The 13,847-nt window shown below is 41.1% G+C and overlaps 1 protein-coding gene across 1 annotated transcript; it reads right to left on the minus strand.

The window, feature by feature from the left end:
* Window positions 1-6,596: 6,596 nt before the first annotated feature.
* Window positions 6,597-7,943, minus strand: LOC126886114 (uncharacterized). The gene has a single exon (XM_050652958.1). It carries the CDS (start codon window positions 7,941-7,943, stop codon window positions 6,597-6,599), a length of 1,347 nt encoding a protein of 448 aa, XP_050508915.1.
* Window positions 7,944-13,847: the final 5,904 nt, after the last annotated feature.

The raw sequence follows: 13,847 nt of genomic DNA on the forward strand, positions 1-13,847 counted from the left end.
ATAATATCTAAATGTGCTTTTAAACAAATGTTAGTGTAGATTTCAATTAAATTATTTATCTTTTAGATAGATATGTGATAGAAACAGATGAAGCAAGTCTAAACTATAAAAAATAGGTTAGGTTAAATGATAATATTTTCAATATATTGGATAAGTAGATACGAATTAAATGGACCGATGCCAACGGATAAGACGGTATTATTTTATCAGATTGTACACTTTACTACACATTTATTTTAGAGTGTAGTGCTTAAAGTTTCATTAAAACAATTAATGGATTCGATGCGGTTACTTGGTGGAAATTCATGTCTACAATAAACACAAAACTTTTGTTTTCAATCTTCCCACAAGATTTATTTAAAATATTTGTTTAAGTTGTTAGTTCTGAAAGCTGGTGTTATTCCTTTCTTTTTATGTGTTTGGCTACATATTTGTTGATATCTTACCTATGATAGAGCAGAAGGTAGGTATTTTACTGGGTTTTTTCTGTGATAATGGGAAGACTAATTTCAGGGCTTTTTATGCAGTTTTTGATTTTCGATTCTGTTAATTGTTTGTTCCTTGTACCCATTGTTTACTGCTCTTACTCTACTGCCTCTTATATTTGTTGCATGATGCGTACAATTCTATAATTCTATCTCGAAGTTATTTATGATATGGATATTTCTGTCAGTATGTGTAACATATATTTCTGTCAGTCTATGTAACATACAGTAGGTGATCAAATTATTAGAGCCACCTAGTAAAATTCAATGTTTTAGAGAAAGGGTATATCATTGAAGTGTATAACATATTAATGCGTTTGTTTCCATTTGACTGTCTTGTTGCACTTAATGAATGAAATAAATACTAGTCCGACTGTATCGAACCGTCTATAATGTTCTAAGGTCCTACTAAGAAATAAGAAAAGTCAATTACCTTAAATCTACGACTTCCGAAGTCTCAGCAAACACACGAACTGGTTGACGTCCTCTGCGATGGCGATGAGACACCACCTCTAGTATCCGCCACTGTCTTACTGCTCCCGGGTCCCAGCTAATCCGCCATTTAGTGTTCCAAGTCTACACTTTAGACGACAACTTCGGACATAGTTAGTACGGTATTACGCGAATTCGTATTTTTTCCCGCAGATCACTAGTAGTTCCGATCGCACCCCTTTCCTCAAGGAATTAATCCGTAACAAGAAAAAAATTACCCTTCGTTCGCTTACACACACGCCGAGCAAAAAAAAACATTCCAATCGTCTTTTATTTTGACCGTTCTTCGCAGCGCACTCCCCAAAGAACAAAATAACACTGCCCTAAAATCCTCGAATCTGTTTTTCTCTCGTCTCTTAGAAGTTTCAACACCCAACAAACGAAATCATAAATCCCTTTTACTATCCTCCAAAATGCACCTGCTCCTATCGCGTGTCATAAACATTTCCATTATCAGCCGCCGACGAAAAACATATTATTTTACACGGAAAGAATTTGTTACCGCGACGAACAACACAGTCACCCGGCTGACGGCCATAAAACCAGGGACGTTACATCACTCCCCTCCACATAAAAAGATTGCCCCAAGGGTAATCCTTTTCAATCCTCTATACGATATCTAAGGGGTTTTCGCCTCTCTCGCTGAGGCCGGCCTCCTCTTGATAACCCAGGTTCCTCCACGGTTGCTTCGTTAATTATGTCTAGGATTTCCTCGTCACCCGAACTTTCCCCTACTTCTGCCGCTACCATCTGCTCTTCTTCACTGTTGGTGTCCGTAAGCTGCTGTAAGTCCTGCAGTTCTTCACTGAGACCGGAGTCATCTGTCCAGAACTCACTTTCGTTAATTCCATCGGAGGTTCGAGTGTATCGCTGTGGAGGCCTTCTCGTTCTTGGGGTTATCATTCTCGATTCGTCCGGAACGTCTCCAATATCTGCCATACCCCCTAAGTCATCGTCGTTAACTTCTGGTTCTCTTGCATAACCCCATACAATTTCTCCTTCCTCGTCGCTTCCTTCGTCGTCGGTCATTCTGGGTCTCTCTTCTACTCCATCTTCTATTATTCGCAGAAGGGATAACGTAGGTTTTGCTTGGTTGCCGATTTGTTCTTCCGATACGTCTGGATCTTCCCAGGCTTTATAATATTTTAGCCGATCTATGTGGTAAGTTTGGGTCTTACCGTCGCCCTTATCTACCACGTAGTTCACAGCCCCGCGTGTTTCTATGATTTTGTATGGCCCACTCCATGGTTTGAAAAACTTCTTACTGACTCCGCTGGGCACGATCGGATTTTGAATATATACATAATCACCCTCCTTTAAATTTCTCTCGTGCCTTCCCCGATTCATTCTCTCGGCATTAGTTTGTTCTAGTTTCCGCGCTTGTTCTGCTGCTAATATATAAGCCTCGTCCAGTCGCCTTCGCAGTTCCGCTGGGTAGCTTAACTCTCCTCGGTCATCTATTCTCGGTCCCACGTCACAGTCAAAAGGAATATGTACTTCCCTCCCAAAGGTTAACCAATTTGGGGTGAAGCCCGTAGCATTATGTTTCGCACTCCGGTAAGCCATTAGCGCCAGTCCTATATGTTCGTCCCAGTCCCGTGCCTTACTGTTCACATAATGCTTCACCATTCCAATAAGTGTTCGGTGCAATCGCTCCACCCGTCCATTTACTTGGGGCCGATACGCCGTGGTTTGAATCTTCTTGATTCCCAATAGTCTACAAACTTCTTTCATTAGCTCCGAAACAAAATTTGTCCCTTGATTTGTCAGTAACCGCTCCGGCGCTCCATGCCGAAGGACGACCTCGTTCACAAAAACACGCGCCACAGTTTCGGCCGATAAGTCTTTTATGGGTATCGCCTCAGCATATCGCGTAAAGTGGTCTACGTACGTCAAGAGATATTTATTACCTCTCTGCGTTTGTGGCAAAGGACCCACTATATCCATTCCTACCATTTCGAGAGGTCTAGACGTATGGTATGGTTCACAAATGGGCACCCTATTTACACTTTTCGTCCGTCCACATTCTCTACAGTCCTCAACATGCTTTCTTACGTCCTTTTGCATGGTTTCCCAGTAAAACTGCGACTCCGCCCGCTGAAGTGACCGCTGTACCCCACAATGTCCCGCACTCGGTTCATCATGTGTCCGCTTCAACACCCGATTTCTCATTTTTACGGGTACTACGACTCGCCACCTACCGCCCGTCACTTTGTATAGTACGCCGTCCAAATCCTTTCGATATTCCTCGCTACCACTGTTGACATAGCGCTGGCACTCGTTATCGGACTCTTGAGTTCTTTTGATCCACTCCCGATCTATTGAGTAATCTTCATCGCGCCTAACATTTGCTACGGCTCTACTTAAAGCGTCCGCGTTTACGTGTCTCTTTCCCGGCTTATACACTACCTCATACTCGTACTCGGCCAGTTTCATTTGCCATCTCGCTAGTCTAGACGACGGATCTTTCACCTGCAACGTCCAACGTAACGGCGCATGATCGGTGATTACGCTAAACCTCCGCCCGTATAAGTAGCACCTAAACTGACCGATTCCCCAAACCATCGCTAAAAGTTCCTTCTCTGTTACCGAGTAGTTTCTTTCCGCCGTGTTGAGTTGCCTTGAAGCGTAGGCTATCGGATGCTCTTCTCCTCCAAGTCGCTGTGACAAAACCGCACCTAAAGCTAATCCCGACGCATCAGTCGCTAGGATGAATGGCAGTTCAAAATCTGGATAGCGCAATACGGGGTGTTTCGACAAACTCTCTCTTAGTCGGTCGAACGCTTCCACTCTAGTTGGGGTCCACTCAAACGTAGTTTCCACTCTTATTAGTTCCGTTAGCGGCTTAGCTATTTCCGCATACCCTTTTATGAACCGCCGATAATATCCCGTCAACCCCAGAAAGGCGCGTACTTCTCGCACCGTCTTCGGCCGCGGATATGTGCGTATTGCTACAACCTTCTGTGGGTCAGGTTTTACACCTGCGCTGGTGACTAAATGACCCAAATATATCAGTTCACTCATCATGAACTGACATTTCTTAAGGTTCGCTTTAACACCTACTTCACGTAGCCGCTGTAAAACATTTCGCAACCGCCTATTGTGTTCCGTCTCATCCGCTGCAAAGATCACTACGTCGTCCAAGTAAACATAGCACTCCGTCCCCTTTATTCCCATTAGTACCGCGTCAATGAATCTCTGGAACGTCGCTGGTGCTCCTGACAGTCCAAACGCCATCCCGTTATATTCATAGTGTCCATCAATCGTATTGAACCCAGTCTTCTCTCGGTCCTCTGGTCTGATCTCAATCTGATGGTACCCGCTGGCTAGATCAATGGTCGTGTACCACTGGCATTTTCCCAACCGATCCAATGTTTCATTTATGTTGGGAAGGGGATAGGTGTCCGCCCTTGTCACCGCGTTCAACCCCCTAAAATCAGTACAAAACCTGTACTTTGCCTCCTCCCCCTCCAGAGCCTTTTTCTTTACCAACACCACTGGCGCTGCCCATGGTGAAGTCGACGGTGCAATTATACCCTTGTCCAGAAGATCCTGTATTTGCCGTCTCATCTCGTCCTGCAAGCGGAAAGGCACTCTATAAGCCGGTTTAGCTATCGGGGCAGCATCCCCCGTGATGATCTTATGTTGCACCTGATTAGTACATGAGAATTCCCCCTCCGTCTCTGCATCCATCACATCGCGGTATTCAAGCAATATCTCCCCTATATTTTTTTCCTGCCCAACTGACAAGTGGGCCAACTTCTCGTGAATTTCCTCTGTGAAGTCGGACCCTTGAGATTCAACTCTCACCTGTCTCACCATCTTGGTATTATCTCGAGTGATTATTGCCGTCTTTCCTACGACTCTTCCCGAACTTAGCTCCACGGGTTCCTGGTTACAATTTATGAACTTCACCCATACATTATCTCCCATTCGCGTTGCCATCACTCGGTTCACTCTAACACCTGATGGTAGGTGTCCAAACTGCTCGACAATTATTTCCTCTGGTTGGTTCGGTCCTCTAATTTTGGCTTTTAGTATGGTTTCGCTCCAGGCTGGCAGGTGGGCCCTACTTTTTAGTACCACTTCAGCTGGCTCCCAATTTTTCTGACAGACTCCGCCGCAAATTGCTCTTATTCGCCGATCCTTTGGTGCCCGCTGAATCTCGCCATCTATTACTTTAAAATACTCTCCTTCATCCATATGATCTCCCTGAATCTGAGTCCTCTGCAAACACACAAATTCGTCTTCCTTGCTCCTTCCATTTTCCTTTGTTTCTTTGAAATATTCCCGTACAAACTCGACATGTTTCTTCTGGTTCTCTCTATGCTCTTCACTTTGGTGCGAAATAATGGGGATATTGTCCTCCTCTGCCTCAAGTAACTTAAAACGATTCTTCAATTCTATTCCACCACGTATCCCACTTTCATCAGCTGTACGCTTTATCGTCTTCTTTCGTTCCCTATTCGTTTTGCTTTTGCTCGCTGTACACTGCCGTGCATTTTGTTCCATCACTCCTTTGATTACTTCCCAATATTTATCCCGCATTACATATTCTGTCAACGCTTGCCTCTCACAGCATCTCTTGTCGGGTTGCAAGACCTCTCGAATCCTTTCTGCTAACTTAATCTTTCCCTTAAGGTTAAAATGGAATCCCTGCTTGGTATAATCGCTTCTCCTTGTGCCGCTGTATATATCGACCAGATCTACATTCATATGTATCTGCATCACCATTAACAAGTCCAAATTATGTTGACGGATGTCTTCTACAACAGTAGAACCTGACACTACGTCGAATCGTTTTGGTAGATTACAGAGAATAATCTTAGGTTTTTCTGTCTTCACAAATAACCTCGCTCTTGCATCATTTGCTTGCTCTTGTTGTTTCCGCCGAATATCGTTGGTGCCCGTTAACAAAACGAGGCAATCATTAGTTCCAAGTGTACTCGTCCGTTGCTGTACCCCATTAATAATATCTACAGTACCATGACCTGGCCAAACCATTTCCTCGATTTCCCATTCATCTCCAATCCATCGCTGAAGAAGTGGTTTCAGGAAGCGTCCATGACTATCCGCTGCGATCACTAATGTTCGTCGAGCAGAAGTTTCCTTACGGTTAACCCCCCTACCGTCATTTCCTAGCTTTTTCATTGTTATCTCCACATGATACTCCTTGATTTCGTTTCGCTGTAAATCAAATGTTACTTTTCTCCTTTTACCTCCCAGTATCTCGTGAGTGACTTTCCGTATAACAGGTATCATGGCCTCCTTCGTCCGCAATTCATTTCTATTAACGTCGATCACCAGTCCAAGTCGTTTCATCAGATCGAGTCCCAATATACCTTCAGCTCCACAGTCCACATCGACTATCCATACCTCATGTATGGCTGCGGTATCACCGATGGTTACGTTTAGCTTCTGCTTACCCTGGATGCGCTGACATACCCCCGTCTAAGGTTACATCGGCTCCCGTATCCACTAAAACTTTTCTATTAGCCCCTTGAAAATCGGCGGTAATTATCAAGGATGTTACTCCCCCTGCGGTTACGGTCGCTTCCCCAATATATCCCCCTCCAGTTTTCTGGGCCATCTCCAAGCTAGGGGAACCTGGAGGGCCACCTAGTTTGGGGAAACGCTACGGCTTTCAGCCCGTCTTCCGGCTAGGCTCGCATAATCTTCCACCCCCCTGTCTGACTTATCTGATTCCCATGGCCGTTGTCGCCGCGAAAATGGGCCCCTCCTCGCGGATGTTCCAGTATTTTGGCACTGTCTCCACACGTGACCGCCATATCCACAATTATCGCATATGGTCTGTGGACATGTGTTTATAAAGTGCCCCGGTCGCCCACACTGAAAGCATTCTTCGTTGCTCGCTCTTTTCCCCACCCGTGTTCCTTCTTCCGGTTTCCAACGTGACTCTCCACTCTTCTGGTTGCCCAGATGTATCGTGCACTCCCGTGTCCAGTGACCAACCTGTCCACACCTCCTACATGGGGTGCACGGTACTCTGCGCAGTGATCTCTGCCGCTCTCCTTGCACTTCTCCAGCCGGATTCGCCCTATCATGCCATTTACTCCCGCCCGCTACTATAGCATCTGCGCGGTTCATCTTTACAAATCCTTCCTTCTTCTCACCTTCGATCCGCCGAATTCCTCTTCGCTCGCTGTTATTGCTTACTACCGTCGCAAAGCTCTCCTCAGAACCGCTGCTGTTTGCTTCTTCTTCCTCTAGTTCCTTCCTCACCTTCCTTACTCTTTTCCGGTCACCTTCCTCTCCTATGTCCTTCAACATATCCAATACCACCGTCAGGGTATTTACTCCCTTCCTAGCCTTCACCACACGTCGTACCTCGCTATTTAAACCCTCCATGAATACTCCCAAGATCATCTCCTCTCGAATCTCATTCGCTACTTGCTTTTCCTCTTCTTTCTCATATTCTTTCACAACATAGCGCGCCGCTGTTCTACACCTATCAGCGAATCTCCGATAATTTTCCCCCTCCTTCCGTCGGATGTTCATTATTTTCGCCATTTCCTCCACTCTGTCTTTTTTCACCCCAAACCGCTGCAATAGCAACCCTTTTATCTCCTTCCATGTCCATCCCTCTTGCTTCTGACTCGTCGCATTTCGCAAAAATTCTGCCGACTCGCCAATCATTCTTCGTCTCACCAAATCAGCTGTGTTCTGCTCAGTCCACCCATTAATTTGCTGCAACATCTCTACTCTCTCAACAAACTCCTCTACACTCATCTCTCCTTCGCTACCACACCATTCTTTCACCTCTCTGGCACCTATCATTTCCACGCTCCTATTTCCGGCCATTCTCAGTTCTTCCATTTCCTTCCTCAAATAGTTCAGTTCGTTTTGTGCGACCCTCTGTCTCTCATCTTGTAACTTGCATACTTCCTCTCTCGCCTTTTCTAACTCTTGTTTCAACCTATCTACCTCGTCACCAACTTCCGCCATGGTTTTTAGAGACAAAACAAAACCCCAGTCTTACACCCGTCGGCACCGTGCCTTTCGCTTGGTTCTCGTCACACCTATACCCCGAGTAGACAGCCCAATGTCCACGACAACTAATAACTAATCTATCCCACCGCTGCCACCATTGTATCGAACCGTCTATAATGTTCTAAGGTCCTACTAAGAAATAAGAAAAGTCAATTACCTTAAATCTACGACTTCCGAAGTCTCAGCAAACACACGAACTGGTTAACGTCCTCTGGGATGGCGATGAGACACCACCTCTAGTATCCGCCACTGTCTTACTGCTCCCGGGTCCCAGCTAATCCGCCATTTAGTGTTCCAAGTCTACACTCTAGACGACAACTTCGGACATAGTTAGTACGGTATTACGCGAATTCGTATTTTTTCCCGCAGATCACTAGTAGTTCCGATCGCACCCCTTTCCTCAAGGAATTAATCCGTAACAAGAAAAAAATTACCCTTCGTTCGCTTACACACACGCCGAGCAAAAAAAAACATTCCAATCGTCTTTTATTTTGACCGTTCTTCGCAGCGCACTCCCCAAAGAACAAAATAACACTGCCCTAAAATCCTCGAATCTGTTTTTCTCTCGTCTCTTAGAAGTTTTAACACCCAACAAACGAAATCATAAATCCCTTTTACTATCCTCCAAAATGCACCTGCTCCTATCGCGTGTCATAAACATTTCCATTATCAGCCGCCGACGAAAAACATATCATTTTACACGGAAAGAATTTGTTACCGCGACGAACAACACAGTCACCCGGCTGACGGCCATAAAACCAGGGACGTTACACCGACAATAGTGGTAACACGCGTGTGTGGTAATGCGTGACTCAGATGCCATTGTTTGTCAGTGCTGCCCAGCTAGCTTGCAACTCGTGTGCCTCTTATTTTGTATTCTTGGTGTTTACAGTTATAATAAACTCTGAGAGTTTCCATTGCTCTCTAGTGTTATTCTGACAGTCTTATACTATTTTTTGTGAATTTAGTAAACATTGCACGTTCGTTACACTAGTGGTACCAGAACATCATGGGAAAGGCCAAAGACATCTCACCAAGGAAAATAGTAGAAATAAAAACTATATTATTTAACACTAATCACTCCAACAGAAACATACCATCCATTTCGAAAGTTTCAAAGGCAACGTGGACCGTATAAAGAAAAAATTTACATACCATTATTAAACAAAAGTAAAAAAGTAAAATAAAATAAAAAATATTAAAGGAAAACAGCAAGGGCGTGAACTAATAAATAACGAAACGATAGAAATAGGTATTTGGAACACAAGAGGAATAAATGATAAAGAAGAGGAAATAGTCGAAGAAATGAAAAAACTGAAAATTGACATATTAGGAGTCACAGAAACAAAGGAAAAAGGAACAGGAATGAAAGAAATAAAAGACGGATACAATATATGGTGGTCAGGAGTGGACCAAAGTAGCACAGCGAAAGCAGGAGTAGCAGTAATTGTAACTCCATCCTACATGAAGAACATCATCGATGTCCAATTTACAAACTAGAGGATTTTAACAGTTCAACTAAAGATTAAACGAGAAAAGTATAGTTACATAATAACATATACACCAACTGATAATACAAACAAGAATGAAAAAAATGAGTATTTTGAAAAACTTCAAGAAATAATAGACAAGACAGAGAATAACAATTTAATAATAATGGGCGACATGAATGGAAGAGTGGGAAAACAAAATGCGGGTATAGAAAAATGGCTAGGAAAAGAGGGAGAGGAGACGAGAAACGATAATGGAACAAGGACTATAAATTTATGCATCGAAAATGATCTGATAATAGGGAATTCAAAGTTAACACACAAAGACGTCCACAAATACACAAGGGAAGGTAGGGGTAGAGGCGAGAGATCAATAATTATTTCCTAATTAACTCCGAGATATGGAAAGCAGTAAAAAATATTAAGGTAAAAAGAAGCGCAGAGATTGGAAGTGACCACTATCTAGTCAAAATGAGCTTTAGAATAATAAAAGACATACAAAATGACAAAAAGAGAAAAATAATAAAAGAAAAATAAGAAGCTACAAACTGAAAGAAATAGAAGTTAAAAAGAGATACCAGAAATGTCTAGAGGAACATAGGAAAAGAGAAAATAAGTACCAAAATATAGAAGAAAGATGGAAAGATTATAAACATAGTCTATTAGTAGCTGCAAAAGAGAGCTGTAGAGTAACAAAAATAAGTAATAACCCCAAAAAATGCACGGCATGGTGGACAAAAGACTTAGAAAAAATAGTACAAGAAAAGAAACAACTGTGGAAAAAATACTTAACAGACAGAAAGCAAGAAAGCTATGACAAGTACAAAGAGAAAAGAACAGAAGTTAAACAGATGGTTAAAAATAACACAGACAGAACGTGGGTAGAATTTGGAAATAAATTAACAGAAGCATTCGCGGTGAAAACCAGAAATTGTTCTATAACACACTTAAGAGCATGAGAAAACCAAAACCAAATACATTGAAAAACGTGAAGGATAAGAATGGAACCATACTCACAGAAGAGAATGAGATTATGGAGAGGTGGAGAGAATACTTTGAAGAACTCTTGGAAGTGGAACAAAGTAGAAGGAAATAAGTTAGAACAAAACAAAAATCAACACACCCCACAAGAGCAACAGGAACAGATAGAAAATATAACACAAAAAGAATTAACAAATGCAATCAACAAAATCAAGCTGGGAAAAGCACCAGGACATGACGATATAACTGCAGAAATGGTCAAATACATGAATGAAGAAAGACAACAAGAATTATTAAACATCATTAACCAAGCTAAAAAAGAAAAGAAAGTACCACTAGACTGGCAGATAGGCATTATAACACCATTGTATAAAAAAGGAGATAGCAAAGAATGCTCAAACTATAGAGGAATGACACTAGGAAGCACAGTAGGAAAACTTTATGCTAGTATACTAGAAAACAGGCTAAGAGAAAAACTAGAGAACACCTTTGAGGAGAGCCAGAGTGGTTTCAGAAAAGAAAGAGGGACGAATGATCAGATTTTCATAATCAGACAAATAATAGAAAAAGCTCTTAACATCCATGTTTCATAGATATGGAAAAAGCTTTCGACAGAATTAAAAGAGAAGATATTTGGAAAATACTAGAGAAGAGAAAAATTGAACAAGGTCTAATAGGATGCATCCAGAGTTTATATGAAAAAACGAAAAGCTATGTAAGGACAAGAAATGAAAAATCAAAAGTATTCGACAGCAACATTGGATTAAAACAGGGTTGTGTCCTGAGTCCACTACTCTTTAACCTAGTACTGGATGACGTAATAAAAAACTGCAAACACAAATGGAGAAAATATAATGTAGGATATTGGAAGTTGAGAATGATACAAATGACAGAACTATGCTACGCAGACGACCTGGTGATCATTGGGGAGTCAGAAAAACAATTACATGAAAATATAAACATATTGTATGAAGAGCTAAAAATCAGAAACATGAAAATAAACAAAGAAAAATCAAAAACAATGATAATTGGAAGACAAAACGGAAAACACAAAATAGAAGTAGATGGCAAGCAACTTGAACAGGTAGACATATATAAGTATTTGGGGGTAATCATAAGCCGGAATGGAAAATTAGAAGATGAGATAAATGAAAGAATTGGAAAGACTGGTAAGCTGTACACTAGTATTAAGAGTAACTTTTTAAAAAAGAAAGAAATACCTAAGAATATAAAAACCGAAATAGTAAAAAAGATTGTGAAATCCACTCTAACCTATGCCTGTGAATCTTGGGCATTAACAAAAAGGCAAAAGAATAGACTAATAAGCACAGAAATGAGATTTTTGAGAACAATAGAGGGAAAAACAAGGAAAGATAAAATTAGAAATCAAACCTTTAGACAAAATCTGAAAATACACCCAGTTACAACAACAATCGAACAAGGACAACTTAGATGGCTCGGACATGTACTGAGAAGAAAAAATAGTAAGACAGATATATGAAGCGAGAGATATGGGAAGAAAGAAGAGAGGACGACCAAGAAAGACGTGGACAGAAGAAGTGAGGGAAGCGGCCGACAAAAGAGGAATAAAATGAGAGGAAACAAAAGCATTGGCCATGGATAGAAGGAAATGTGGAAGAAAACGACGGAGAACCTAACTCCGTAACAACTCACAGCGAAAGGTAGACGAGTTTCTGGATTAAGTAAGTAAGTAAGTAAAATTTTCTGAGGTGGCTCTAATAGCCACCCTAATAGTTAGGATGGGATGATGAATTGTGTCAGTATTTTGTATTAGATAAAAAAAGTAGCAAGTTGCCCAAAGTATTGTTCGTTTCTTTTTGTCTTTTTCCTTACGCCTACAGCGTTGGATAAATGGATGCCCAAAGTCTAATATCTCAAAAGACCTGTTTTTGATTTACAATGATGATTCGGGCAACTTGCTATTTTTTTTATCTAATTCAAAATACTGACACATTGCATCATCCCATCCTAACACAACATAAATAGGACTTTTCAACGCTTCTCATTTGTTTCGAGCTTGTCATAGTTCGAATAATCATCTATGTATAATATTCAGGGCCGGCGATAACGGGCCTGCAAGGGATGCATTGCAGGCGGGCGCCCTTGTTTGGGGGGCGCCAAAATGCGAGCTTATTTTTCTACTGGTTTTATGTAAAATACTAAAATAGAAAAATTCATTTTTTAAATGTGGTTTAAATTCATCATAATACCCTAATATGTGTTTGCTAGTTTTGCATATCACATAATATACAAAAATATGCAATGCGGCATAGAATTCGTACCATGTAGTAATGTAATTTATTGGTCAAAGATATCATATTTCAACCAAACAAATTTTCTCTTAATTAGAATGCTTTGTTTATGCTCTTCAAATTTCTTGCAAGTTGTTAGTTTTGTATCAGCAGTTATGAGAGGAAATGAATGATTTCTAGTAAAATAAACAAGATTGTAATAACTGTTTTCTTGTCGTCTGCCCTTGTCTAACTATTTAAGTATTATGTACCTATTAATATGTATCAAATTAAGTATTAATTATTAATCCCATAAAAACATAATATTTAAAATAAACATTTTACATAAAATTTAGTTTAGAGCTCTTTAGATTTAGATTTAGTATTATTTCATGTGATTATAATACAGAATAAGTTGTACTCTGCAGTTAAAGAATCTAGCATTCAATTAATATGTAATTATGTACTACTCAGTACTATTATTAATCTACGGTTCAGTTATTATTTTTATTTAGTTAAATAAAAATGGATTCAAAAAAAGTTATCTCGGGCACAAATCAAAAAAGAAAAGCTGAAAAAGAAGAAATGATACAAAAAAAATCTTAGTTCTCTTAGCCAATTTCTTAAAAAAGTTCAAGTGAAGTTGTTTTGTCAGATGAGGGGTCCAATAAAAATGTAACCGAACTTTATTTACCGGGGACATTTGCGGATAGCGGGACACCGACTTAAGTCGGTGCCTCGCTGCCCGGAACACACATTCTTAGGACACAAGTCCAAAATCAAGTCATTAATAGGGAAAGAAGCTCTTCTAGCTACACCTAAAATCAGGTGATTTAACCACATAAAGTAATACAGACGATGTGTTCCATTACCCAGTGCATCCAAGGTAACGTTCAGTACAAAGCCTCCTACGGGTAAAAACATGGATGAGCGCGGTGTAGGTCGCGATCGCGGTCGCTACATCGATATCAAAACAAACGTTCATTTTCTTATGAGATCGCACATACCAAGGATGTGTCACCAGTTCACCCACGCGACCTTGTATCGCGGATTACAGCGATGTCGATGCCAAAAGAGGATACGGAAAGTATCTTAGGTAAGGGTAAAAACATGCCGAAGATACATAGATGAGCGCA

This window comes from Diabrotica virgifera, chromosome 6 (genome assembly GCF_917563875.1).
Source record: "Diabrotica virgifera virgifera chromosome 6, PGI_DIABVI_V3a".
Lineage (NCBI taxonomy): Eukaryota > Metazoa > Arthropoda > Insecta > Coleoptera > Chrysomelidae > Diabrotica > Diabrotica virgifera.